General features: G+C 41.1%; 1 protein-coding gene and 1 long non-coding RNA gene across 2 annotated transcripts in view; both read right to left on the minus strand.

Annotated features, from left to right (window-relative positions):
* Window positions 1–379: 379 nt before the first annotated feature.
* On the minus strand, window positions 380–834 carry LOC125332921. The gene is made up of 2 exons (XR_007206668.1): window positions 761–834; window positions 380–684 (listed from the first exon to the last, which is right to left on the minus strand). It is a non-coding gene; the product is annotated as an uncharacterized LOC125332921 (long non-coding RNA).
* Window positions 835–7,308: 6,474 nt separating this feature from the next.
* Window positions 7,309–25,856, minus strand: part of SECISBP2L (SECIS binding protein 2 like) — a 28,300-nt gene continuing 9,752 nt past the window's right edge. The window contains exons 3-18 of the mRNA XM_048318319.1: window positions 25,070–25,394; window positions 24,812–24,947; window positions 24,193–24,422; window positions 24,080–24,104; window positions 23,214–23,329; window positions 21,282–21,413; window positions 20,659–20,742; window positions 19,673–19,840; window positions 19,381–19,522; window positions 17,602–17,771; window positions 16,384–16,516; window positions 15,235–15,397; window positions 14,313–14,533; window positions 13,518–13,672; window positions 12,818–13,037; window positions 7,309–11,860 (exon numbers count right to left, since the gene is read on the minus strand). Of these exons, the coding sequence (XP_048174276.1) occupies window positions 11,187–11,860; window positions 12,818–13,037; window positions 13,518–13,672; window positions 14,313–14,533; window positions 15,235–15,397; window positions 16,384–16,516; window positions 17,602–17,771; window positions 19,381–19,522; window positions 19,673–19,840; window positions 20,659–20,742; window positions 21,282–21,413; window positions 23,214–23,329; window positions 24,080–24,104; window positions 24,193–24,422; window positions 24,812–24,947; window positions 25,070–25,394 (3,094 nt within the window). The 3' untranslated portion in view covers window positions 7,309–11,186. The remainder of the gene's footprint in view (window positions 11,861–12,817; window positions 13,038–13,517; window positions 13,673–14,312; window positions 14,534–15,234; window positions 15,398–16,383; window positions 16,517–17,601; window positions 17,772–19,380; window positions 19,523–19,672; window positions 19,841–20,658; window positions 20,743–21,281; window positions 21,414–23,213; window positions 23,330–24,079; window positions 24,105–24,192; window positions 24,423–24,811; window positions 24,948–25,069; window positions 25,395–25,856) is intronic.

Consider the following 25,856-nt stretch of genomic DNA (forward strand, 5'->3'; position numbering starts at 1 on the left):
CTCGGCGCGCGGCCGCGGCCCGGCGGCCCCCGGGGGGCGCCTCGCAGCCAATCACCGCCCGCCGCCGGCTCACGCGCCCGCAGCGCGCGGGGAGCGGGGCCCGGGGGGGGCGGGGGGCGCGAGGGACCCCCGGGGTGGTGCCGAAAACCCCCCAAAATCCCCCAAAATCCCCGTTCTGCGGCCATTCCTCCTCCGCGGCGGCACAGGCAGAGCCGACGGGCTGGGCCCAGCCGCAGCCGGGGCTGCGATGCCTCCCTGGCTGCCCGCCCAGCCCCAAGGAAAGCGCAGGCTTGTCCCGGCGCTCCCTGCCCGGCAGCTCAGCTCCAGCCCCGGGGGGAAAAGCGCCCCTCAGGCATCGCGTGTACCTCAGGCAGCGAAAGAAGCGAGACGGGTTTATTTTACTCACTGAAAATATCAGGGCCCTCAGCACGAGTTACCTCGGCTCCGTGTGGGGCTTCGACACCTGGGGCAGAGTGGCGGGAAGAGAAATTCAGCATCACGGGGAAACTGGGACCGGGGCCTCGCTTCCCTCCGTTGGCTGAGGCATTTTCTCTCGCCAGGTTTTCAGTGTTGAGTTCACCTTCCTCAAGCTCAGAGTGGTACCGGCCTCATTCTCTGCTCGCGTTCAGGGCTGTGAATCAGCTGCAGGAGGATGAGGAGAGGCCGTGCTGCCCATTGCCCTGCCTGTGACAGGCGGAGAAAATCACAGCCTGTCTCTGTCACAGTGAGAGAGCTCATCACAGCCAGTCCATGTTCTTACCTCGTGTATGAAAGCTGGTATCAATCCTAAAGATGCAATAGTTGCTACAATAAGGTAGGGAAAAATCTCGGTCCTCCAGACTCTTTTAGTGAAATATGGCTCAAAGAGGAAGTGGCTGCTTCGAATCAACCCATTTCGGTGAGGATGGCTCAGACTGCTCACTAAATCAAACCCAAAGGCAAAACCTGGACCAGCCACAAGTTATAAAGAATGACTAATTTCTCATGAAGCTTTAATGATGGCTTTGAGCACAAAATAATAGAAAATTTTAGAAGTGATTAGCAGCTCTATTGATTGCACATAAAGCACAGAAACTCTCTTAGCATGAACATTTCTCTTTCATTTCAACGCCACGCTGGAACATGACATCAACATGGCTGGAAGGAAAACTGGGATGAGAACCCATGGAGCCCACACTGGTGAGGAGGAGGTCTGCAAGGGAGTGCAAACTGTGCTTCCCATGAAGAGGGCAATGAGGACCAGCATTCAGGGAGATGTTGATGCCCCAGGCTTCCATATTGGGGAACCTCCCAGATTTGTCTTTTCTTTACTGCCATGAAAAACGTGCAAACAGACAAGCCAAATTTCCTCTTTGTGCAAGATCAGCCTTACCATCCTTCCTACCTTTCCTCTGAGCACACAGCAAGGGTCTTCTTGCCTTACAGCAGCCCCTTGGCACAGATGACAGCACTGGGAAAGTATGACTTGGTGACCAGGACACTCCCCCGTGCCTTAGCTCAGGTAAGATTAGTTCATGGCTGTGGGTGGTCCCTGGCCCATGGTGGTCCTCATCTCCTGAGCCTGCCTGCCTACTGCTTCTTCCTCAGGAAGCAATCTGAGCCTTCTTTACCTGTGTGAGTGAGAAAAGGGGTGGGTGGGGTCCCTGCTGGCCCTGCAGGAGATGCAATCCCCTCCCTGTCCCACTGGCAGGTGGAAAGGGTTAATGGGGCAGGCTTTAAACCTGTGTGGTGAAAAGGGACATTTTCAAGAAAAAGAAATAATGCTGCAACAGCCTGTCCTTCACTAATCACCCACAAGCTGTGTCTCGAGCCCTGCACGGCACCAGCATCTGCTGCCCCGTGGTCAAAGCGTTGTTGCCCTCTCGAGGTGCCCAGGGGGGCTCAGGGTGGCTTCTCCAGAGAGGCGAGGGAGGTCGGTGCTTCAGTCGGCATTTCTGTGCTCACAGGCACCAGCAAGTGTGGTTACAGTGTGGGAGGTGAAGAATAGCTGGTGTTTTACTGCAAGTTCCAGAGAAAAATGCAGCTGTGACAAGCTCTGTTTTCAGCAGTGATCAAGAAACACAAGCTCAAGAGCAGGACCCCTTTGGACAATGCTGCAAAGAGCAGCATTGTCCAAGCAATACCAGCCATTGTGGGGAGGGAGAGGAGGGAAAAGAAAAATGCCATGCCTTTATAAATTAAAAAGCTTTTTTTCTCAAGGCTAAAAACAAGATTTCTGTTTAAGATACTGGGAAATCAGCCTCTTACCAGCACAGAGAACAAAGCTCCTTTAAGCACTGGCGAAACTGAGCCTACAGCCTTGTATTCAGCCTAAAAGGAGCCTGTGTTTCTTGCTCACAGCTCGAGTTCCCGGTTGCTCACAGTGCTCAGGGCTTCCCACCCTCCCAGCTCCCTGCTCACCCCTGCTGCTGCCCCAGCAGGACACAGGGAAAAAATCATTTTGCACCTCAGATGGGTGCTGACACAGAATGGTGCATGCTGACAGAGGGCTGTGCCACACGTGTTTTCTCAGGCTACCTGGGAATGCCCTCATGGTGCACAGTTAGGAGCTGAAACCTCCCTCAATCGCTGTTGCCCCAACACACCCAACCCTCCATCACACCCAACCCTCCATCACACCCTGTCTACAGCCCCAAACAGTCTCTCAGCCTCAAATATGCTGCATGAAGAACTGCTGTGGGCAGTGCCCAGTTGAGTATTGTCAGAGGGGACAGGAGCTCAGGCAGGTGTAACCACACTGACGGGACAGCACCATTACTGAGGAGCAGCTACAGCCACTTCTAGTGCCCCTCTGAAAGAGCTGCAGAGAAGGAGGCAAGAGAGCAGCAGCCACAGCTCCAGCATCACCACAGGCAGCCGATCTGTCAGGAAGAAGCAGTGTCAGCCTGGAGCCTCAGGCACCCTTGGGAGCAGCCCCAGTTCAGATCTGGGGCTGTGGGATCCCAGCTCGAGCAGGCACTTAGGCACCCCACCCTCTCCTTGCAGCGCCGGGGCCGGGACAGGCGCACACAGCGCTCGCAGGGGACAGGAGAGTTCACGGCGAGTTGGGGACCAATTAAGAGGCGAGGAGGCAGCTCAGCAGTCTCACACCAGGAGTGTGGGGGCAGCACGGGGGAAAAGCTGTCACCCACCTGCAGAGCACACCCAAAAAGCAGCTGCATCTTGCAGGAGCCCAGAGGAAGCCGTTGCGTGCTGCTTGCACCCGGTACAACAGAGCTTGGCCTTTCTGTTAGAATTTGGAGCAAACAGGGGACTTTTTCCCTTTATAAATAGCAGCAGCAGAGTTAACTCATGCTGAGGTGCACCAAGATGATCTGCCTTACTTCCTCATTGACATGCCTGGCTGATCCTGGCAGAAATCAGCAAATTGTTACAGAACGGCAGGAAAATCCCGTGGCAGGTAACAACATGGTGGCAGCTACCTCTGGAAGCCTGGAGCAGCTTATTTCCACTAGAGTCACACATGGAAACTGTTCTATTCTATTTCAATTGAGAGAAATTTATTTTCCCACATGTCGAATCATTCTCATTGTTTTATCTCCTAGCCCTTGTTCTGAGTGAGGAAAAACTAGGTGGATTTGACAACTGCAGCCCCTCCTACCTTCTAGGAGAGCCAGAGAGGGTTTTCTTGGGCTGAAAACACAGGGATCAGAGTTACTGGGTTTGAGGAGGACAAAGGCAGGGCCCCTGGATACAAAAATCAGAGATTAGACTATTAATGCTTTTCTCCCATTCTAGCTAATCCCTGAAATCATGTTCTAGGGTGACAAAGTCAAGTTGCAATTTCCCTTCTTGGGCTCCACGCTGTGTTTAGCTCAGCCCAGTTTCACCACTCACAGCAACACTGCTGTGTCCAAAACCGCAGCTCCAAGACAGCAGAAGTGCAGTGGGCCAAGGCAGCAGAAGGCAGTGCTGCTCCACCTGGGCAAAGCTCACATCCTTGCAGCTGAGCAGGATGGAGTGGAAGGACCCAGCCTGCCGTGCAACGGGGCTGAGCTGGATGTGCTCCCTTTTATATTGTTTTTATATCCTCTTTGCCTGGCAGGACCACCACCTCCTCCTTCAAACACTGATGGGCTTTGTTGTCTTTTCCCCCAGGACAGTCCCAGAGCACAGGGGAACAGAAACAAGCTGGAGAGTCCGGTGCAAAAGCCCAAAATTCAGTCTGAAGGTTGCTCAAGAGCCAGCACAGAGCCAGTCCTTGCAGCTCTGAGGGAAAGCAGCCATCAAAGATAAATGGGTGAGAGCTGAACACGGGAGGAGAGCACAGCATGGGAGACCTGTGCCACAGCTGGCCCCTCTGCAAAGTGGATGGTGCCAAGCTCTGCACATTCAACAAGGACATACCCAAAACAGAAGAGCTAGTGAAAGCTCCTGCAAGCCATCAGAAAACATCACACTGCCCTAACCACTGCTTTCTGAAAGGATTTGCACACTGAGAGCCCAAAGACACCTTCAGCAGCACTTGCTGGGCTGCCTCAGCACCGCTTGCAAGGAGACTGAGTGCCCATGAGCAAAACCCAGCATCACCCCAGTCTCTGTTGCACCACAAAGTGCTCAAAGGAAGAGCAGATTAAGAATCTAGTGACTGGATCCAGCTCTGAGCACAGCCCACAGCAGGAGGAATAAAAAGACACATTTCAGCCTAAAGTAGCCTAAAGCTTCCTCGCTGCAGAATTACCCACCACATTAAACAAATTTCAGCAACAGCACCACCAAACTACTGTCAGCTCCAAAGGAAGTTGGGGGTAGTCATGCTTTAGTGGCATCTCAGGGCTTGATATCCATGCAGTAGCAGGCAGGGAATAGCCTTTCCTGGAATTACCTTTAAAGCTGTATTTTTATAGGGCAATCCACTAACCCATATTAGAAAATAATAAATCCCACAAGAGGGTTGAACTTCTCCCAGTGTCTGCTTAGGTGTGCAAGGAAACACTGAAGGATGTACCCTCATTCAGCATCTGTCCCTTCCATCCTTGGATGATTGCCTTTAACTTGGAAAAATCAGGAAGTAAACCTTGACACGGGGGCATTTCCAAACACTTCTTCTTGTTAATTTGCTCTCTTCCTCTACAGTCAACATTCTTCTATAAGGAAAGCTTTCCAAGAGCTTCTTCCAGTTCTTGCTTTTTTTTGCCAAACATCCTTGCCTCTCCAGTGCTTACCTATTCCTCAAGACAATCAATGGCAGAAGGGACACTTACCGTCTCAGCTGCAGACAGGAAAGCCCCAAGAGCTTGAAACAGCACTCTTGGGCAGAATCCATCTAAAAACACAGTCTTCCCTTGCAGGAAAAGCATTATAAGGAGTTTAATGCTCTAAATGTACATTTAGGGTTCTTTTCCCTGAGAGATGCTACTGAACAGGAGGACTTTTACTACAATGTCTTTGAAAACTGTACAAAACCCCCAAATGCTTTGAGTGACATTTATTGTTGCTTTGTAACTCTGCAAGAAATGAGTAACCTACTACAGAGCCCAAAGCCTTATAGAAGCATGAAGTTGTTTCAAATTTGGTGTGGACACACACTGACTTCCCCTACAAACACAGGCTGAATTGCTGTGGGTGTGAGCAGTGCTGCTGCAGCCTCCAGAGTCTCCACGGGAAGCCAAGGACAAACACAGCTCCACACAGTTTATTCCATGCCCCCTCTCCCCTTTCCCTTTGCAGAAGAACAAGTCTGTTATCAGTGTTACATGATTATTAAATTCCTCATTAGTCACTGAGGCTGGATCCCTGGAAAACACCACAGCAAAGAGCTGGGTGCTCTCAGTGCCCAGACAGACCCCCCACGCATCTGCCTTGTGTGGGAGCTCCCCAGGCTCCATGGAAATCTCATTTAACAGCTGGGAGCACACCAGGGCCTGCAGCTGGGGCCAGGAAGTGCAGTCCAGCTTGGCTTCCCCTGCATGTGGTAACTCATAAAAGACCCCCCAAGGTAAAGAGCCTGCAGCTGCATCATCTCCTGTGGGGTGGGTTGGTTTGCCCAGTAGTGCTTTTAAAAAAAGCCCACAACAATAAACAAACAAACAATCAAAAAAAAAAGAATAAAGCCCTGTGTTTATTCACAATGATCCTAAAAATCTGAAAGCAAGTCCAAGGAGCTGTCATTTTTGCTGAGTGCAGTTTGACTGAGTTGGGTCTTTCCACACAGTGTGGACACACAGATTCATGAACGTCCAGCCCTATCCCTACAGCCCAGGCTGCTGTGGGAGCACAGGCAGGGCTAGTGCTGCCTGAAGGAATTTAGCAGGAGCGATCTTTTTTCTTGTGGTGCTTTTTCTGGTATGTGCAGAAGTGCAAAGCATCATTTAAAAACTCACCAGAGGCAAGGAACTTTGCTCAATGTTAGTGTTTCTTAAATGGTGAAGAAATGAAGAGGGAGAAAAAAATTCAGTTTGTAAAGGCTTGAAGGTAACTAATTTTTTGTCATTTCTATAGCACAGGTCACACTGTGCCACCCACTTTTTTGTACTTTCCAAAACTCTTACCAGGTTGAGAAGACAGAGGCAGAACCCAGATACAAGGAGTTATTCTAACTGCAACTCATAGAAACTCCAAAGTGGGGTTTGTAACAGAAGCACTTTCACCAGAAGACAACTGCAATAGCAGAACTGAAACGTGAAGTTAAGGTACATAAATAGAAACTTCAGAATTACAGGACAAAGCTTTATCCTTTTTGAATTGCTACAAATATTTGCACACGTGGGAGTTGCAAAACCAGTTAATGACACTGTTACAGGTCACTGTTACTGCCACCGAGGAGTTTAAGTAGAGAAGAGGGGACAACGTGCAGAGAACTTCACGTTGTTTTCCAACTTCATGCATCACTCCAGCAGTAAGGACAGGTCAACTGAAATTCTCATCCCATAGAGCATGTGAGAAATCCCAGCTTTTGGCGGTACCTGTGCTTATCCTTGCTCATTTCCACTAAAGTAAAACATTATTTCCACATTATTTCCTACTCAGTATTCTGCACCTGGTTCAGTCCCAGAGTCTCTGAAGGGTGGGTTTTCCATCTGATACTTTTCTGGTCAGTGGGTGACAACAGGGGGCTGGGATCCATGTGGAAAGCCCTCAGCTAATCCTGCTTTTTGCTTCAGCCACTCCCCCACTGTGGCTGAGGGGCTCAGCTCCCTGCACTGGCTGTCACCCTGAGCTGGGCCGTGGGAGCCAGCACACAGCTCCTCCACCCTGTGGCCACAGTGGGACACAGACCTGTCCCAGCACCTGCAGCGCCAGGGCAGTCCCTGCAAACCAGCTCAGGATCAAAGAGTCGTGAACAAACGTAGCACTGTAATAAAGCCATAAATTTCTACAATCATTTTTATTCGTTATGGAAGAATCCCCACTAGTATTTACATAGTGCAAAAAAGCTGTTATTACTCCAAAAAGTACGGTAGACAGAACAGTTATCCTTCATACAGCAAAAAAGAAATGGAACAAACCCCTTCATATTGTATTTTATAATGGTTTTTCTACTGCTTTAACCTAAAGATTACCATAAATTTTAAGACATTAAAGATTAAACAGCTTTCCTTATTAGAATCTATTTAAAAAGTAAATTATATGAACTATTTATGAACATTTAGAAGGTGGGCTGTGCCAACTGGGTTTCTACTTTCAGCATTACCATTCATTGGTGAGGAAGTTTTGGGTTAGACATTCTCATGTTTCCTTGTGTGTGGCAGGGCGAGTAGAAACCCCCCATTCCTGGTTTTCTATGGCTTGTTTCTGGTGGGTTTTGTTCTGTTAACAAATTGCCACGTCTAATTTTTAAATGGCTGACACTGAAATCAACTCAACAGTTTCATTAGTTGGCACAACTTCACAAGAAATACTTAATGACAGTTTCAGCAACAGCAGCTTTTCAAACAATAATACTTTTTTACATACATATTTAAAGTAACATTATTAAAATTTAAGCTTGTATTAAAGAACTGGACAGAACCACATTGTGTAAGCTCCCACCCACCCATAAAGACACCTCAGCTTTACCAGAAGAACACCAACAAGTGCATTACTGAACAATTTTCTATAATGAATTTTTAAAACACAGGTCAATACCCTCTGTCACTGTTTAGCTCCAATCCTACAACAGCCTGCACACAACTTAAGCAGATAAAGAGGCCACCAGTTTAAGCCAGTGGCACTAACACTCCAAAGTATGTGTGAGCAGGATCAGGGCCTTAGCCTTAATCAGACATTGCTACTTGGTCCAACTAAGGACAGAAGTTCTTCAGAATTTTTCCCTTTTACAGATTTGTAATCCATGTTTTATTATTGACAGAGATACTTACGAGTATTTATATAAATAGGTTGTATACATAGCCACCTCTATCAGTTTTAAAAGATCCCTACCCCTACCACAGATACATTATTTTTGATTTTACCAGATAAAGTAAGTGGTGAAATAATTTCTATAAACAATGCCTTAAGAAAAGTAGATTTGTTTCCCGAATAATTATTTTCACAACAAAAATATCTATACACCTATTAACTACAGAAACATCTTTTCATGGGGACAGTAGCAACCTGTATAAACTGCACACTTTTACACTGAAATAGAAATTCAACTACTTTTAAAAAAAACCACGGTATTGTAGAACATTTGTATGCTTTCTTCTTAAATTCTGTTGATAATAGAACCAAAATTACCACAGTGAGATACTCTCCTTCAAGTGCTTCAAGTGGCAAGGAACTTCCCTAATTTCACATGCAAATGGACCACTCCCAAAGGAATTGCAATTTCATTCTTACAGTTATTGCTCATTCCCAGTTTATCAAAAAGGAAGCACTAAACCCAGTTTTCTTTACTCAGTTTCAGTTTGCTCCCCCCTAAGGGTGATCTGCCACATTTTAAAAAGAGACTAGTTCCTTATTTGCTGGCAAATTGAGAGATAATTATAAGTGCTGTATCACTTTCAAGAACTCTATTAAACTTGTAGCAAAATTGCAGTTAAATAGTGGGCTGAATATTACAAGACTTCTTTGATATAAATGTCAGAAAATTTTAAAATGACAGTCCAAGTTCAGAAAAGACATATAAAAAGATGCGCCTTTGATGTTAATACTTCAAGATCAAAAGTTATTTGAATCACTGGCACTGAAAAAGCAAAAGGAGAAACTACAAACACCTTTGTTTTCTGATGTTCTGGCGAAGTTTTGCCCTCAGTGTATGCACTGATCTCACCTGTGCTGAGATGTGCTTACACATCCAAGGGCGAGTTTTGCTTGTCAGCAGTTCAAACACCTGTCATGTCCTAAAGCAAAAACTCTTAAAACATACAGACAGTAGAAATCTGCCACAGGGACAGTAAAAGGTTTAACATTCAGGAGGCATCATTCCTTAGTCTCTGTGTTCCTATGAAACGCCTGTTCTAACACCTAGGAAGATTACATTAAGGAGCTAAGAACGTGACAGAACAGCCAGTTGTCATAGCAGCTCTCTACACTGCTTATCTACATAGCATTTGCTATGCCTAAGCTATCAAAGCATTATTTACATAATACACAGTTTCTATTATTCTCATTAGCATCCAAAAACCCAGGGCTAGATGACTTCTAAACCTGGAGTCTTGTTTTCCCAGTGCAACTTAAAACGCCAGCATCACTACTACTATAAACATTGGTCCCACGTTCCTAAGTGTGGACTTAACACCCAACTCAGCCAACTTCAGTTTCCTGTGGTTTTCAGCCTACCCAGAGGCTTTTCATGCACTTTGATACAAGCGATCAGGAAAAATGAAGAGAAATTAAAAGAAACATACGTTTGCTATGAAAGTGTTATTCACGTGAGTTACTCTTTGGCTACTCTTGTAGTGAAGCTCCTGCTGCTGGCAGTTTCAGTACATCCCTTGCCAATACCAAAGATGGAAAACAGACTCCTGACGTGCAAGGTTTAGCCACACACTCTGTCCTCGGTCTGAAACAAATCCATCATAAGTTAATGCATTTCACTTCAGTATTCGGAACAGAACATGGAACAATTCTCTAGCAACAGGGATGTTTCAGGGAGGGCATGTTTTTGTTTCTTTTACCTCTACACCACTGAAATACTTCCCCAAACTACAGGGCACTTCCTCCTTTCCTGGAATAACTACTTTCTTTTCTATCTAGAGGTCAACTCCTAAAGCATCTACAACTGCAAGAAGAGACAAAGAGGTCACATTTTCAGCAGGAGTTGGTAAGATACATCCTGGCCAGGATCACAGCATGCAGGTGAATGCAGAGCTAGCCACCACATCATTCACACTTGCTGTTAAAGGATTATTCTTGCTTTTTGCAGTGTTATGCAGAATACAATATGCAAAACAGCATTCCTGAGGTAAGTGACAGGAGAGAGAGGAAGTCATCAGTTTACTAAAAGCCCTGAATAGGGATTATGGTTAATGAGTCACTTAGTGTGGTTTGGCAGACAGCAACTGCAGAGAGAATGGGGAATTTTTGTTTTCTTTCCTGTTTTTTTTTTTTTTTAATGCAGTATTTCTACCTTGTAAAGAAAACCTGCAAAACATTAATTATATCCCTCTGGTTTAAAGTTTTTCTGGAATCAAAGTTATTATAGCTTATTGTAACTATCTCAGCTATCAGCAGCTTTTTAATGACGCATTCACCGACATCAACTAAAAAGCTGCATCTATTTTAGCATAAGAATCACACACAATTTCTCTACTATTTAATTCTCATTAAGATTGCAAATGGCTTTTTCTAGCTTTTCTTGAAAGAGGATCAAAAGTTTCCTTTTATTTCTAGATAGAACTAGAAAGTCATGGCCAAATACACTGACAGGCCTGGTATAACCATACGACCAACATGAACTGTTGGTAATTTGTCAGTGTTATTACCTGTTTGAAAATAAGCTAAAGAGTCACAACTCGAAAGAATTTTGCTTAAAACTGGTCAGTTACATCATGTTTCCTTTTACAAAGGATCAAATGAATGCATACTGACAAATTTTCCACACAGGTTCTAATCTGGGAAATCAATACTGATTAAGAGCTAAGCTAGTTTTAAAATCAAAAAAGTAACAGACAGCTACAAAAATATTGTTGTGAATTAAATACACGTATTAAATGTTTAACAGTGCAAAATGTTGAGATGAAGCATATGGAATAATGGCTGCAACCTTTACAACAGTTAGTTTTAATATAATTTCTAAAAAGTTCCTGAGTTCCTGCTTATTTTTACGGCATATAGATGGAATCTGTGTGCTCTTTATTTAGAGAACTGCAGATGGTGGGTTTATGTTGAGCGTTACTTGCGTGCTTATCATTTGTCCATTCCTCCCCATCAGTGACGGGATCTGCCTGCTCTGAAGTCTCTATTTCTTCATCTTCACTTTGCTCTGCATTGTCTTCTTCAGCACCACTAAGGGTCTTCCCAAGCTGCAGCGTCTCCATAGTTCTCTGGGTCTCTGAAACCCAAGATTCAATTCTGCTATTAAGCTGAACTTCTACAGAAATTGGTTCATGGGCATAATCCTCATCATCGTCATCTTCCTCTTCTTCCTCCTCTTCCAGCATCCCTGGCACAAGAGTACTGGTGGTACTGGTCATGGAGGAATTCAAAAGATCTCGGCAGCTGCCATCCAGGGATCCTGTTTCTGTACTCTGCTGTGAGGCCCATTCCAGATTGTCATCTGGTTTCACCTCATCCTTGTCACCCGGGGTGGATTTTCCGTGATTTGTTGCTGAGGTAGTGCCAGTTGCAGCCAGAGGTGGTTGTTTATTAAGAGTGGTTTTTTCCATTTGGCCATGACCACCTTTTTCTGGTACTGTAGCCTTGCACACGGATTCTCTCTCATTTTCAGAGGTCTCTAAACCATCAGATGTTTCCACCATATTTCTCCAGTTTGTTTCTACAAATTTTGAAAGAAATTTAAGTAGGAAACTTTAATTCCATGTATATAAAAATTTTTATTCTGAGCATGCAATAACAGCCTAAGCAGCAATATCAGCTAATAACTGGAATATTATTCTATGCTTTCTAGAAAAATTTCCATGAGAAAAAAGAGGAAGAAGGAAAGAGGAGAGACAACAGAAAGAGCTGTGAATAACTTTGGGTTTTTACAGTACCCTAAAGCAGACATTACAAAGTTGAAAGTTTGTGCAACTTAGTTTCCTGTGTAAACACCAAATGTAGCACTAAGTGTAGTCAAAGAGGTTACTCTCAAGTATAAATTAAAAGGAGAAAATTGTCACCATCTTAAGTCATTCGTTTAAGGGCTTCTTAAAAAATATTTAATACCTGAAATGAATTCAAGATACCACAAAAGAATTCACTCAAAAGATAGCATTCTCTTTAATGCACTCTCAGACTAAAAAAAAAGTCTTTCTTACTTCTAACAAGTATTCTCCCTTTCATATTCCTTTTCATCTGGGCTTAAGCAACTGGATAAATGAACTCGCCTTCTGCTCACAGTAGAATCATTCACTGCCATCTCAAGTTTAAAAATTTAAGCTACATGTCCTATATCTTCAGAGACCTCAAATTTTAGTTCCTGCTCTGTCATCAGTTCTTCCTTAGTTACATAATCAATTCTGTGCTATCAGTTTTTTAACAGTTCAATAAAACTGGAGAAGCCACCTCCGCTGATGTTAGACACCTATAACACTTCTGAGGATCAGAAATTATTATTTTCTATATAGTTCAGAGGAAAAAATTACTTATGAAATTAACTGAAGACTAAACCAATTTTTTCTTATCCCTGAATATTGCAGAATACTCTGAATTAGGAAGGATTGCATTTTTAGCAATTTCACAACAAACAGCATTTGGAAAACTCCAGCTTCTATTTAAGCTTTAACCTACTTACCATATTCTTTCTCATTGACCTCAGATATGGGTTCAGAAATAACACTACAGAATGAGATAGCACTTGCTGCAGAAGGGTTACGAGAATGACCCATGTGATGCGGGGCCTTCTTGACATTCTTCAAGGCTTCTTCTGCCTGTTCCTGTTCCATTGCAGCCACCATGTCTCTGTAGGCTTTCCTGGCCTCTTCAGTCAGGGATACCAGCTTATTAAACAGATCCTAAGTACAAAGGCAGTTTTATCAGCAGCAATTCTTCCTAACGGTTTTCACTTTAGATTACTCCATTCAGCCCAAGGTAGACCACATAAGCCTCAAGATTAACACCAAATACCTCAACTTCAACTAAGAGTTAGTTATTCTCTGTATTAAATAATACAAACACCACTCCATGTTTATGCAACTTTGAGGAGATGGATATACTTTAAGATGCTGTTTTTCTTACATTCTTAAACCTTCCAGAGAATTTCAGATTACACTTTAAGTCTGTTTGAAAGCTGCAATGAGATGTTGTGCCCGAAGTGTTTCACCACATCCTCTCAGTACCATAAAAACTGAATTTCAAAGAAAAGACACCGTAACATAGGTGAGTGCACGGCTATTATCAAAGGTGTATTAGGTGTGCTCTCAATGCCAAATAATTCTCTACTACAAGGAACATAATTGTTTACTCCAGCCATTTATGTGACTGGAATTACTCACCTCAGCACCTGAGTAGTTGAAGATACCCACAACACTAACAGGAACCAGCTTGTTCACACAGCGGCCAAGAGCCTTGCGGCCAAGAGCAAACACAAATGGAATTTCTTGTTCCCGTGCCATGGCTATTACATTATAGAGAGCCTCATCTAGTCCACCTTGAAGAAAATTTTAAATAGGTATCTAGTCAGTTGAAGTCATCATATGGCATGATACAACTCTCTAACCCACTTTAACTGCAATTAGTCAGTAAAACTTCAATACACACATCAGCAGCTCCTATGTCCCAGAGGATAACACTCAATACATTTCAAGTATAGTGAGTACAGATGAAGGTGATATTCTGTATTCTCTATTAGTCCTGCACACAAACCAGAGTCTCACAGGTCTTTTCTTAAGCAGAGCTTTGCTATTCTCCTATCTCAGGAAGCCTCTGCTTATACTTCTGGTTGTGGCAAAATGTGTTGGTTGGCTAACTAACCAATTCACATTCCTCTTAAGGAATCTTCCTCAAAAGCATCCAGAGCTCAGAACTATGCAAGGTGTATTGAACACAAATGAAGTAACACACAGAGTAGACTTAAATTCTTCAATATCTATTTTTCTTTAAGCTTTTCACCCCTCATGAACGAGTTTCTTCCAGAGTGGAGTAGAAAAGAATAAATGTGGAATGGCAATTAACCCGGTTGGAGTCTGGGAGTGTTACATCATGCATAGTAACAAATGCTTCTAACCTTGCTAATTAACACAAGAAAACTGAAAAGAGCTAAGTGCACCACTTGCTTTAATCATTTATACCTTTTGACTGAATTTTTTCACAGTTGGGGGATATGATGACACACTTGATCTTGTTTAGTTTCATGTGCTTTGTAACCTCACGCAACCCCATAACGAGTCTTCTCCTTGCTTTAGCTCTCGTGGGATCCTTTTGGTAAATCCGCTCCTGGAAGCTGACAAGCTCTTGCAATAGGAGAGTCACACACTCATCTATTTCTTTACTTAGAACTTGGTTACAGTATCTGTCAATTCAAAACAACATTCACAAGTGTCAGCACTGCTACTTCACAAATATTAGCATAAGCAAGGTTTCACCGAGCTTTTTTGCAAATGAAAATAATTCTACTTCCTCAGAACGGTTATTTAACTTCTACTAAAGTCATTAAAAGGATTTAGAAATCAGACTGCAAACTAAGTTAAAACTACATCCTTAAAACATTTGTATTTGTAGTAATATCCCTTATCTCAAGAAGCCAATCAAAAATAATATTAAAAATACAAACAAATACTGCAATAAGTGCCTCAAACAATTTTTCTTTTCCTTAATTTAGTACATTATAAAGATACATCAATAAAAAAGCCCTAACACATTAAGAGGTACTATTACAGTATTTTAAGCATTCCTGAGTATTCCTTCCTTTCCCATTCAAAGCATACATAGCGTTCCTTTAAAAAATATTTTTGAGAGAATACTCCCACCTTGCTCATTTGCTGTGGCAACCAAAGAAAGTCTCAAGTGAGTGTGTGTACATACATGCACACATTTGTGTACAAACACAAGCAACCCATTTAGGGGGGAAAAAAAACTTGCAGAACCTTCTATTTCTGAAAGGGAAGCTTATGTTCATTAAGCTCTTAAGTCTACTAAATCTACCCACACTTAAAACACAAGGATGACTGAAGTGCAAGTCTTGAATTTACAGTAATAATGCAAAACTCTTACTCTCTGAATCTCTTGCTGTGAATTTTGGTTATTGCAGAAGATGCCATTGGACTGCCTATTCCAGAACTAGCAGGTGAACCCTGTGACACTGGGGTCATGCAGTATGGAGAATTCTGACTTGCTGGAGAAAGTGAAGTATCACTAGGCATACTCAGACCAGTTTCTGAAAGGCAATTTTTAAACATTATAAAATACAAATACAATTTTTATATAAGAGGAACAGAATCACACTTCTTGTGTTACTCCCTTACTTTATCCAAATTACATTTTCAAAACACTAAGCATTACTCTTCCCTCCCCTTCTGGAGGGGCAAGGGAAGGGGGAGAAAAAACTGAACACACATGCACCACTCAGCATGGACTGGATAAATAAACAATATTTGAATATTCATTAAAAAAATATCTTGAGGTTAATTTAGGAAATTAATAAAACAGAAGGAAAAAATCCATCTAAATGTTATTACTCCTTCCAATAATTACTTAATATTTATACATAAAAATATTCAACTAAATTATTCCTAGAATATCTAGGATTTTCCCGCTTTAGTCAGGTCACTCAGAAGAAACAGTTATGAAGCAGTACATCTGGAAGCCTGACAGACACCTCCTTCCCCCACTCCCACTGCCCAAAACATGCTGAAGATGCTGAAAATTCTCCGGAGTTTCTCAGTTGCTCAGGGCTGCTGCTGCAAATTGACAGTCCAGACACTGCAGTTGATTGACACGGTCAACAAACTGGAAAACCCTATTTACAGTTTGCAACTTCCATATCTGGAAAACTTTCAGTATGTTCATCATGAAAAAGTACAGTGATCAACGTGGCACAGTTGACAACAGGTCACGTTTTGCTTGCTTATCAAAAATACTATCAACTCTGACATGTGTTGGGAAACCCACTTGAGATGATAATTAAAATGCTGTATGGAGATCAAGTACTGAGAACCCACAGTGTTCTGAGCCTTCCACAACTGAGGGACAGACAAGGCATTTTAGAAGAGGGTTTCAGTTGCTAGTATTAACTAAAGTTAAAAAAAGCTAAAAGGTAACATCACTAAGTTGTGTGGCATAGAAAGAGAAAGACAAAACACTAAAATAAGCAGATCAGCACAGCTGAGTGGGAGTGATGGGAGTCTAGAGATAGAGACCAACCTTCCTGAGAGGCCAGCTCCTGAGACTGGTCAGCAGTCAAGGTTAAATGAGCCTCTTTTTGTTCATCAGAACCCAGAAGGCTGTGGTCAGCTGATAAACGGCCTTTCTTCTCTTCTCTCTCTTTCAAAATAATCTGGAAACAAAACCAAGAGCTGTCAGCATCTGAAAATTATGAAGATACCTGTAAAGAAAAACATCCCTTTCACTGAACATAACACAAAGTTAAGTGACTTGTTTTGAACCTTCCTACTCATGCCAGGATAGAAACTCTTGAAATAATTTCAGTTTCCTCTTTGATCACAGAGGATATTTCACTGCAGCATTTTACAGATACTCACATATGTGTGCATAAATAGTACTTGCAATAGTTCAAGTACTTCCACAGCTTCTTTTCTGATACATAACATTCACTTATTAACAATTCCTCGTCCCTATGCTTGTAAAAAAAATACCTTATGCAGGCATACTAGTCATCTTTGTAAAGCACCTCAATAAAGACAATCCTTTTATAAAAGAAAGGAAAGTGCAAAGGTAAGTAGCCATGGATATACTGGTACTACTATCATGTTTAATAGCAACAACATAAAAGCATTGACAACAAACAGTTTAGAAAACTTTTTTGAACAGGTGAATTCCTCTAACTCAGATCACAGGCAGGTCAGAAAAAGGCTTTCACATATGCATTTTTAGGGCTCACTTTTTAAAATTTTACCTTCTGATCTCCATATATTTTCTATTCCTTCTGCACATAACTAATTCACAACTGCATGAACATAGATATATACAAGCAATTATTTGTAAATTTACTCAATTAAAAATTGTGGGTTTGCTTCAAGTTCTATACCCAACGCTATAAAAAGGAGTAGGAAAAATTAAGGTTAGCATACTACATTGCACTACAGACTAGGAATCAGCCACATGAAAAAAACTGTGGAAGTTTTCCCATGTTTCCCTGTGCCTATAGTTACAAAAAGAAAACACACTTGCAATCTCTGTTGAGATACATTTTTATTACCTTCAACTAATTACGGGGATATAAAAGTTATGTTACATGTCTCGCTCCAAAGGACAGGACATCAGTTTAGCAGGAACTGGAGGCAAGAGCTCCTAACTCCCTTGCTCTAGGCTCACTGGAACTAGTCCTCAACTAAGAACATACCAGTTTTTATTTCTGAAGTATGAGTGTGGGTCAAAACACTCCAAGGTTGGCACGTTTACCTTTTTAAGTGCTGTAGGGCGTTTCAGTTTTGCAATCTCTCTCTCTTTTCCTCTTTTCACTTTTGGGGCAGTCGAATCCAAAGGATTAAGGCAACCCATAGATGGCTGTCCCTTTGTTAAGGACTTTCTGCTGGCAGATTCTTTGGTATGAAAGGGAGCAGCACTGCCAACTAAATACAAGATAGATATTTGTTTTACCAAAAGGCACATCAGCTTTATTTCAACACTGTTTTCAGAATTTCCACTGATGAATTCTCTAAGTACATTTTCCTTCCTTGGAAAAAAAGCAGTTCATAATGACAGGAAAATTACATCATCAGATATTGTTGCTTCCAGATGGTTTTAAGCTTTCTTCAACTCAGCCTCATGTTTTAGGAAGCTATGGATTCCTGGAATTATTTTAATAAATGGTAAGGGGTCTCTCTCAAATGACCACATGTAGCTTTACTAGTTAAGATGATTATGGTAAGATAAATCACAAATATTTATCCAAACATTGATTTCCAGTTGTTAAAGACTTGAACAGTTGACAAGACAAAACAGATGAGAGAGTGCAACATGTAATTAAGGGGATCTTTTGCCAGAAAGAATAAAATAAGTGCTGTCTCCAATGGAAATGCCAACAGTTCTTTGCTGAGCTTTGTTTGATATAACCTTGCCAAGTTGAATTAATGTTTGAACACTGCTGAAGCTCAAAGCAGGTAAAAGAACCAACACGCCAGAAGGAAAATGGTAACTATGTGCACAGTGATGGACTCCAGGCTACCTACAAGTGCTTAGGAATGAGACTGGGGTTATAATAAGTAATTACAAAAATGTCAATTCTGTATTTGGTAGCAAGTATTAAAAAAGCTAATTTAATGTTGTGTTGATAAAGACACAGCAAAAAAAAAAAAAAAGCAGAATTAAGCCATTGTATACAGTCATGATGGAACTATAACCTAATATTCTGTGTATGTCTGATCTTATTTTTAAAATGATACAGCAGAACTACACAAAGGTTCAGAAAAAAGCAATATGGATTCCCAGAAAAGATACTTCCAGAATTAAATAACTAAATAGACTAGGACTCTTCAGAGTCCTGACAGACATCTAAAAATCAGAGGAGGAAAGAAGGGAATGATTGCTCAGTCTTTGTAATACAAAGGCTGTGAAAGCTAACAAAATTACAACCTGGAGCACAAAAAAACACCAATACTGACCTCCACCCCAAAAAAACACAGCAGAAAGAAAAGTTCCTTCACACAGGATGTAGTAAGGTTAGAATTCACTGCCACTGGACATTATGGATGGTAAAAGCATGAGATAGAAACAATGGACAGTTTAAGAAACAAATTTGGTTTGAGAAAGGAGACCCTGAACCATAATCAGCAGAAATGGGAAGAATATCCTAGGGAGATATCCCTCCATATCATAGTCATAGTATCCTCTCTTTCAAAGAGTATTTTATAATATCATTAGTAGATGCTCTTTTCACATATTCATTTCAGCACTGAATTACTCTCAGGAGACAAATCCTGAGTTTTGAATACCAGGTCTTTTAAAAGACATTTGGCCTCAGCTCTATATGGATTTTCACCACTGCACACTGCAGCTCAGAGGATGATAGCACAGGAAATTTATTCAGAAATGCCTTAAAAATAATCTTTCCAGGTTTTTATCATGCTTATATTCAAAAGCTAAAGCTAGACAGAAAGAAAAACACTTAAGATGCTCAGATCAATCACATTCATGTTGGCACAACAGGTGTTTAGCCATTGCCAGGCAGATTAGAAATACCTGTGTATGAGAGAGGCCTGGTGTTGGTGATCTGACGAGCTTTCATTGCTTGCTGCTGCTTTTCAAGAGCTGCTAACATGTCACCCAAATCTAACTGAACAGGGGTCTTGCTCTTCTTTCCAGCTGCTTTTGATAAAGCCTCCTACAACAGGAACATCACATACAATAAATACAAAGAAATGGTGCCTGCAACGTTCTTTACAAAGAGATTACTGCTATTAGAGAGTAAGAGGAGCATCAGTAACTGATACTCCTCTTGACCAAGTGCTGGGGTGGGCAGGGTGCTACACACTTGAAGTTTTTTCTGTTCCATGCTTATCTCTGAATACTCTTGAGCTGTTGCAAGTGCTGCAGCCAAGGCCTTCTTCTTCTGACTTTTAGCACGCTTTGGTACAGAGGTTGTAATGGGAATTGGAGTTTGGACTATATTGATTGGAGAATTCTCTGGTAAGTCATCCAACTAGAATTTTAAACAAAATGCAAAAAAAACCCCACAATTAAAAGACCTTTCTCTCCAGAATAGGTGGCATTTCAGAAATCAAATCACCCAAGGCTCTGATTACCAGTATGACATCCTAATTAACTACAGCTAGATGACATAGCAAGTTGATAAAACTAGGAACTTAGATTTCATTTTTGTATGGGAAAGCTATTCTATTTAGTTCCAATTATGGGTTCAGAAGGTTTTCCAGTCTGATTGCTAAATAAAGAATTTCCCCCCTCCCCAAGACTTCACTTAGGACTTGACTTTCCTGGAAAGCAGCCAAATAGATCAAGCATTCTATATGCAGGGTTCTGCAACAAAATATTTAAGTAGATCACTTACTAAAAAAAGTACCTTTCCAGCAACTGCTTCCACAGCCTTAGAGCAGATGCAGTTATTTGAAATGAAACTACACAAACTGTAATTATTTTGAAAAACTGACACCATTACTACATATTTGCAGATTTAACAATTTCAAGAGATGTCTGCATGAAAGCATTGTGATGCAGCAGTCCCTTCCAACTTGGGACAGTCTGTGACACTGAGTGCCTGTAACATGTATCTTACAATCTTCTTAGCGAGAAAAATCCTGAAGTTTTTGGGTTTTTTAAGATGGGTTCCCTGCATCACTTATTTTAACTGGCATTTCTTTAGCATCCAAGGCTGGTAACAATAACACCCCAAGATCATCACAATTACTGCAATGTAATTCTTGTAGCAGAGATTCATAAAAAAATTACACAAACTGAATAATCTCAAAAGAGAATGCTTTGCAAAACAAAATGACTACTTACTACTTTGGGTGAAATCTTTTGCTGGATGCTAGTACTTTTGCTGCTTCCATTATCACTATTTAGCTCTGGAAATTCATCTTCATCCTAAACAATGCAGAAATTAAGAGTAAAAAGAATGGAACCAAAGTCACCTGAGAAGCATCAGTGAAACTGCTCGAGGCAGAAAACCAAACTGAATCCCTAAGTCCTACATAAACTAGAAGGGATTAAGCAACACTAATAGAAAATAATGAAAAATGAGGAAAGCATTTCTGTATCCAGACAGTATTTTTTTCTTAAAGAATATTTTTCTTTTTTACACACACACAAAAAAAATCCTATTACAATTAGAGGGGCTAAACCAGAGAACACACTAATTTCCATTCACAAGTGAACAGAAAAAGTTACTTGAAGGCTGCTTATTTAAATTGCCCATCACAGATAGTTCTAAATTACTGCAATTTCCACAACACCCAAATACAGGTCTCTTTCTGTACACAATGAGAGGATGATCTAATAAATTAGTGACCTCAACTGTACACCTCTTGGAGCCAGATGTTCTGTAACTTCCCATTGAGAACATCACTTATTCCACACACAACTTGCACTGCTACAATGTGGAAACAGTTTTCATAGGACAGTACCTCAAAATACAGAGGTTCAGGACTCTGCTCCACTCTGCTCGCCTGGCTTGTAGCTAAAGGTTTTTCATGTCGTTTCTGCAAACTCTGCCTTCTTTCTGAAGATGTGCTGTGATCTCTGCATCTGAATCCAGACTGAAAATAACAAATGCAATTGGTATTTCATAATTTCAATTTTTCAGTATGTGTATGTGCATGCACATAAAGCTTTCTCATGTCTGCTAATTAGCAACTAGGTATAGTTTTTAGAGAATAAATTGTGCTTTGGTGGTTTTAATTTTTGGGGGGGGGGGCCTTTCTGGTGGGTTTTTTCATTGTCTTTTTTTTAAAGCCTGCACAAACATTCTACAGACAGCACCAGATTATTCCTCCCCCTCAAGCCAATTCATCTTTAAATTTGTAACTTAAATAAAAAGGTTTCTTTCGGCCAAACACAAAGAAACTCAGGAGCTGCTGGTGACTCTAACAGACCTGAGGAACTGTCTGCAACCACGATCACTCCAAAGAACTTTCTCCCACTACATAATTATTCTGCATGCAGTATATACTGCCCTTTCAACACATTTTTTATGACAATGCACATACACAGAGTTCTCTAAAGGCCAGAGACAGCAGCATAGTGGTAATAAGCATTCTTCTGTTTATTATGTAACAGGTTGGTGGAAACCCATGTGCAAGACTGGTTGGCAAAAACCAATGCATGACTTGAATTTCACATTTATCCTTATCTATTTCTCAAGAAATTTGCCTACAGACTTCATACCAATTTAATTTAAACAGAAAATAGCTTCTAGGACAATTCTGCCTTGAGGTACTGTGAATATGGCTGAGGCAACCTCACTTAAAACTCTTTGTGCCAGCTTTGTTTCTAAATATCTAAAAAAACTGCCAGATTTAGAGTCTAAACTGTGACTGGATGAAAAAGTCTGGTTCTTCCTACTCTCCCAATGCCATCAACTAACAATAGTGGCTTCCAAAGCCTCTGATTTGACAACAGGTTATAAAAAGATTCAGAACTGCTACACAGCCAGATACAAGCATCCACAAACTTCTTTATATAATAAACCCACAGTTACCAAACAGGAAGATTCAAGACAATTTAACAATTCCATCGAAAAACCTAAACAGGCCAAGCTGGCTCACATATGTTTGCACAAACAGGCACACTTATAATGAAGTCCCCACTTGGAGCTCAGCTTTCTTGTCTGCAATAACAGAGCTCAAGCAAAACCTATGTTTAAACAAAGGCAAATGTTTCAGCCTACTTTACACCCCTCTGGACCACCTGCCCCAATAAAATCTCTCAAAATTAGGAAGACCACCTTCTTCCTCCTCACATACTAATTACAGAAATCCTGTCCCACTTGAAAGAAGTTTTGCAGAAAGATATTCAAACTTTAGCATGAAAGAATTTAATTAAGAAATAATAAAAATGCTAAAAAAATGGTATGCTAATGCAAATTTTTAAAAGAAAGTTTTGAAGACAACAGGAGTGACAACACAAGATTCTAGTTCACCACCACATCAGAATCTCTTTAGAAAGTTTGAGGATTTTTTTTTCTCCTGAAGCGTGAATGGGTCAAAAACTGAACTAACTTTTCTACACCCATGCTGCCTTCATTTCACAGGTTACTTTATATATGCAATGTTCTTCCTAGGTAGATACATATAAAGAACAGGCTATAGGCAGAAGACTGTCAAGGACATTCAATTTTATATATATATATATATATATATATACACATACATACAATAGATACATAGCTCAAAGAACATACCAGTTAGAAATGTGCAACTAGACTTTAAGGTTGAGTTTCTATACTGTTTTCATTAAATATTTTTTGCATGTTTATTTTATAATTCCTTTCCAAGTCCTTATTTTCACATATTACAAAAACCCCCAAATACTTCAGTTTAGAATCATTGACAACATACCTGTGGATTATTTCTTTGCTCAGCTTGTCTTCCACCTCTAGAAAAGGTCTGAGTTTTTTCAATCCAAGGCTTTTTTTGAGTCGCTTGGGAATTTACATTAGCCCAACTTATACCAGCTGAAAGAGAAGTGCCATCTATGAAAAACTGAATTAGCATCCGGAATATATCACAATGATTCATATGCCACCAGAGCCAGGAACACAATTCTGATACAAATAAAGTTCTTGGAGAACGTCTAATTCTCCTGTGACAACATTTACTTCTGTAGCTATTTTCAGACGTTGGCAGAGTCACCTTTATGGAACATTCAAGCTGCCAACAATTGATCACCACAAAGCAGTAAGAAAGGAAATCTCAGGTTCACATCCATACCAATTTCAGTTCAGTCATAAACAGCAGTCCCTGGCATTACCTGCTACTACCAGGCTAATCAAACTATTTGTTCATGGTCTATTTAAAGCTTCTAAAAAGTATCAGTGCTTCTGAAACAGAGAATGAGAACTCCTTGGCTCTGTTACCACCCAGGTATGAACTGCAGCCCAACAAGTTAAGGAAGCCTGAAGACAAACTAAACAGAAGCACAGCTTTGTCTGAATGCTTCCACTGGAGTCTCTAGCTTTTTTAACCCATTAAAGAAAGGCAGCTATTAATAAATCATTCATGATAGCTATACACTTGTTCATTCAGCAAGTAACAGGTGTCTTAGTGGAGGTGGGTGGAAATCACAGTAAACATACATGCTGAGAAGTATCTGATCAGCTAGAGCTGAAGTAGATCAAGAAGTGGTTCCTAGCAAAATGTAAAGCAAAAATACAAATGCAACCATGCCAAATTTTAAACAGCTCACCAGTCAAGACAATGCTTACTTGTATTTATCGATGGTTCTACAACCTGAAAAGGAAAAAACCAATTATTTTAGTAACTTTCATTAGTCTGTAGGCTACAAATATAGTTAAGTTACTCAGTTATGTTTACATACATTCATTGCACAAGAATCTGTATTTCTTGAAGCCATAGCTGCAGCCTGGTTATTGCCATGCTTGGGACTACAATAGCCACTGTCACTGTCAATGTCTGCTTCACTTGCACCCTGTTCACTGGAGGACTCTGCAGCAGGATGAGAAGTTTTCCTGCGCCTGCCTTTTGACTTCCAAAGCATCGTGGAGGCACTCTCAGAAAGTGACTTATTGGCTATATCTGAAGGAAAGTCTTTAAGAAACAATAAAAATAAAATTACTTGTGCAGGAATTGATAAGAGACATGAAAAAGCTACGCATCATAAAAACATTTAAAAAGCCAGTCTTTGCATTAAACCAGCACTGAATTTAAATTATGTCTAGGTCCAACTGTTATTAATAAGCAACTCCTTCAAGAGTTGGCAAAGTCTCTGCAGGAGTACCATATCACTGCAACATTATAAGGTGACATACTGAGTTGGTATCTGCAACCATCAGCACCTTTTCTTCATTATCCTTTTGAGCCACAAAGACTTCTCTTAAAAGCTGCATCTAAATCAGGTCCACCCTCTTTTAGAAAAGATGACAACTGACATGTAGTTCTAGTTATTTCATACACCCAGAACTTAAGAAACAAATTACCTGTTTGCTGTGATGCATCAACCAACAAAACAATCTTTGATCTGTTCTCAGGACCTGATGAACTGGTCTCCTTTTGAGTGGCGACATTTTTCACTGGAGGACGTTTATTTTTTATGTGCATCTGTAACTGCTGTTGCTGTTTTCAAACATTGCCACACACACAAAAAAAGTTGATTAAAAAAAAATGAGATACATGCTTCCTGTGCAAAGACATTTTCTTTATACAGTTCTACTTATCCTATTCAAAACCAGACTTACTTTTTGAACAACTGGTCCCCTGTTACTGCTTCTGCTCCGCTGAGTGGACAATGGGAAGACCTGGCCTGACTGGCTGGGACGCTCAGTGCATTCTGCAGTAACCGTACTTACAGCATTTGCTGTTTGAAAGGGTGCAGGATAGGGGGTAGGAAAAGGATGATAGAAACCCATGACCTGAGCACATGGTGCTGGCATCAGCTGATAGTAAGTATATTCTGTAGAAACAGGTGGCTGTGCAGGTATTATAGGATAAGCAAGGTATGGTCCTGCAGGATTTGGGCTGGGTTGCTGCCATCTGATGTCATTGTTATATAATGGAAACTGTCTATAAAAAAAACAAAAAGGAAAGAAATTGCTCAGTAAGTCTTCCCTCTCTCAAATAAAATTCAGACCTTTATTACCCCTTCAAAAACAACAGTTCTATTATAATAAGTTCCTAAACTCAACTAGTTTTTTAAACTAGTTTTTTAAACTAGTTTTTTAACTATATACGTGAAGAAAACTCATATACCTACACTCAGTACTGAATCAGCTGCATACTGTTTCACCATGGCAGGACCCAAGCTGGACACCCAAAGCTTTGCTTCATTCAGAGAAGCATCAGAAATTCTGACAAAAAACTTCCTGACTGCCCTGGAAGATCCAAGAGCACAGCAGATACCTTTGGGAAGGATTTGCACCAGACCTCCACAGCCAGGAAAAAGGCAATAAAGAATATGAATGGAGAAACGCAGAGGGAAGAAAACAAATAAAAAGACTGGGGACAGAGAAACTTCATCCTCACACA

The sequence above is a fragment of the Corvus hawaiiensis genome, chromosome 13 (genome assembly GCF_020740725.1).
Source record: "Corvus hawaiiensis isolate bCorHaw1 chromosome 13, bCorHaw1.pri.cur, whole genome shotgun sequence".
Classification (NCBI taxonomy): domain Eukaryota; kingdom Metazoa; phylum Chordata; class Aves; order Passeriformes; family Corvidae; genus Corvus; species Corvus hawaiiensis.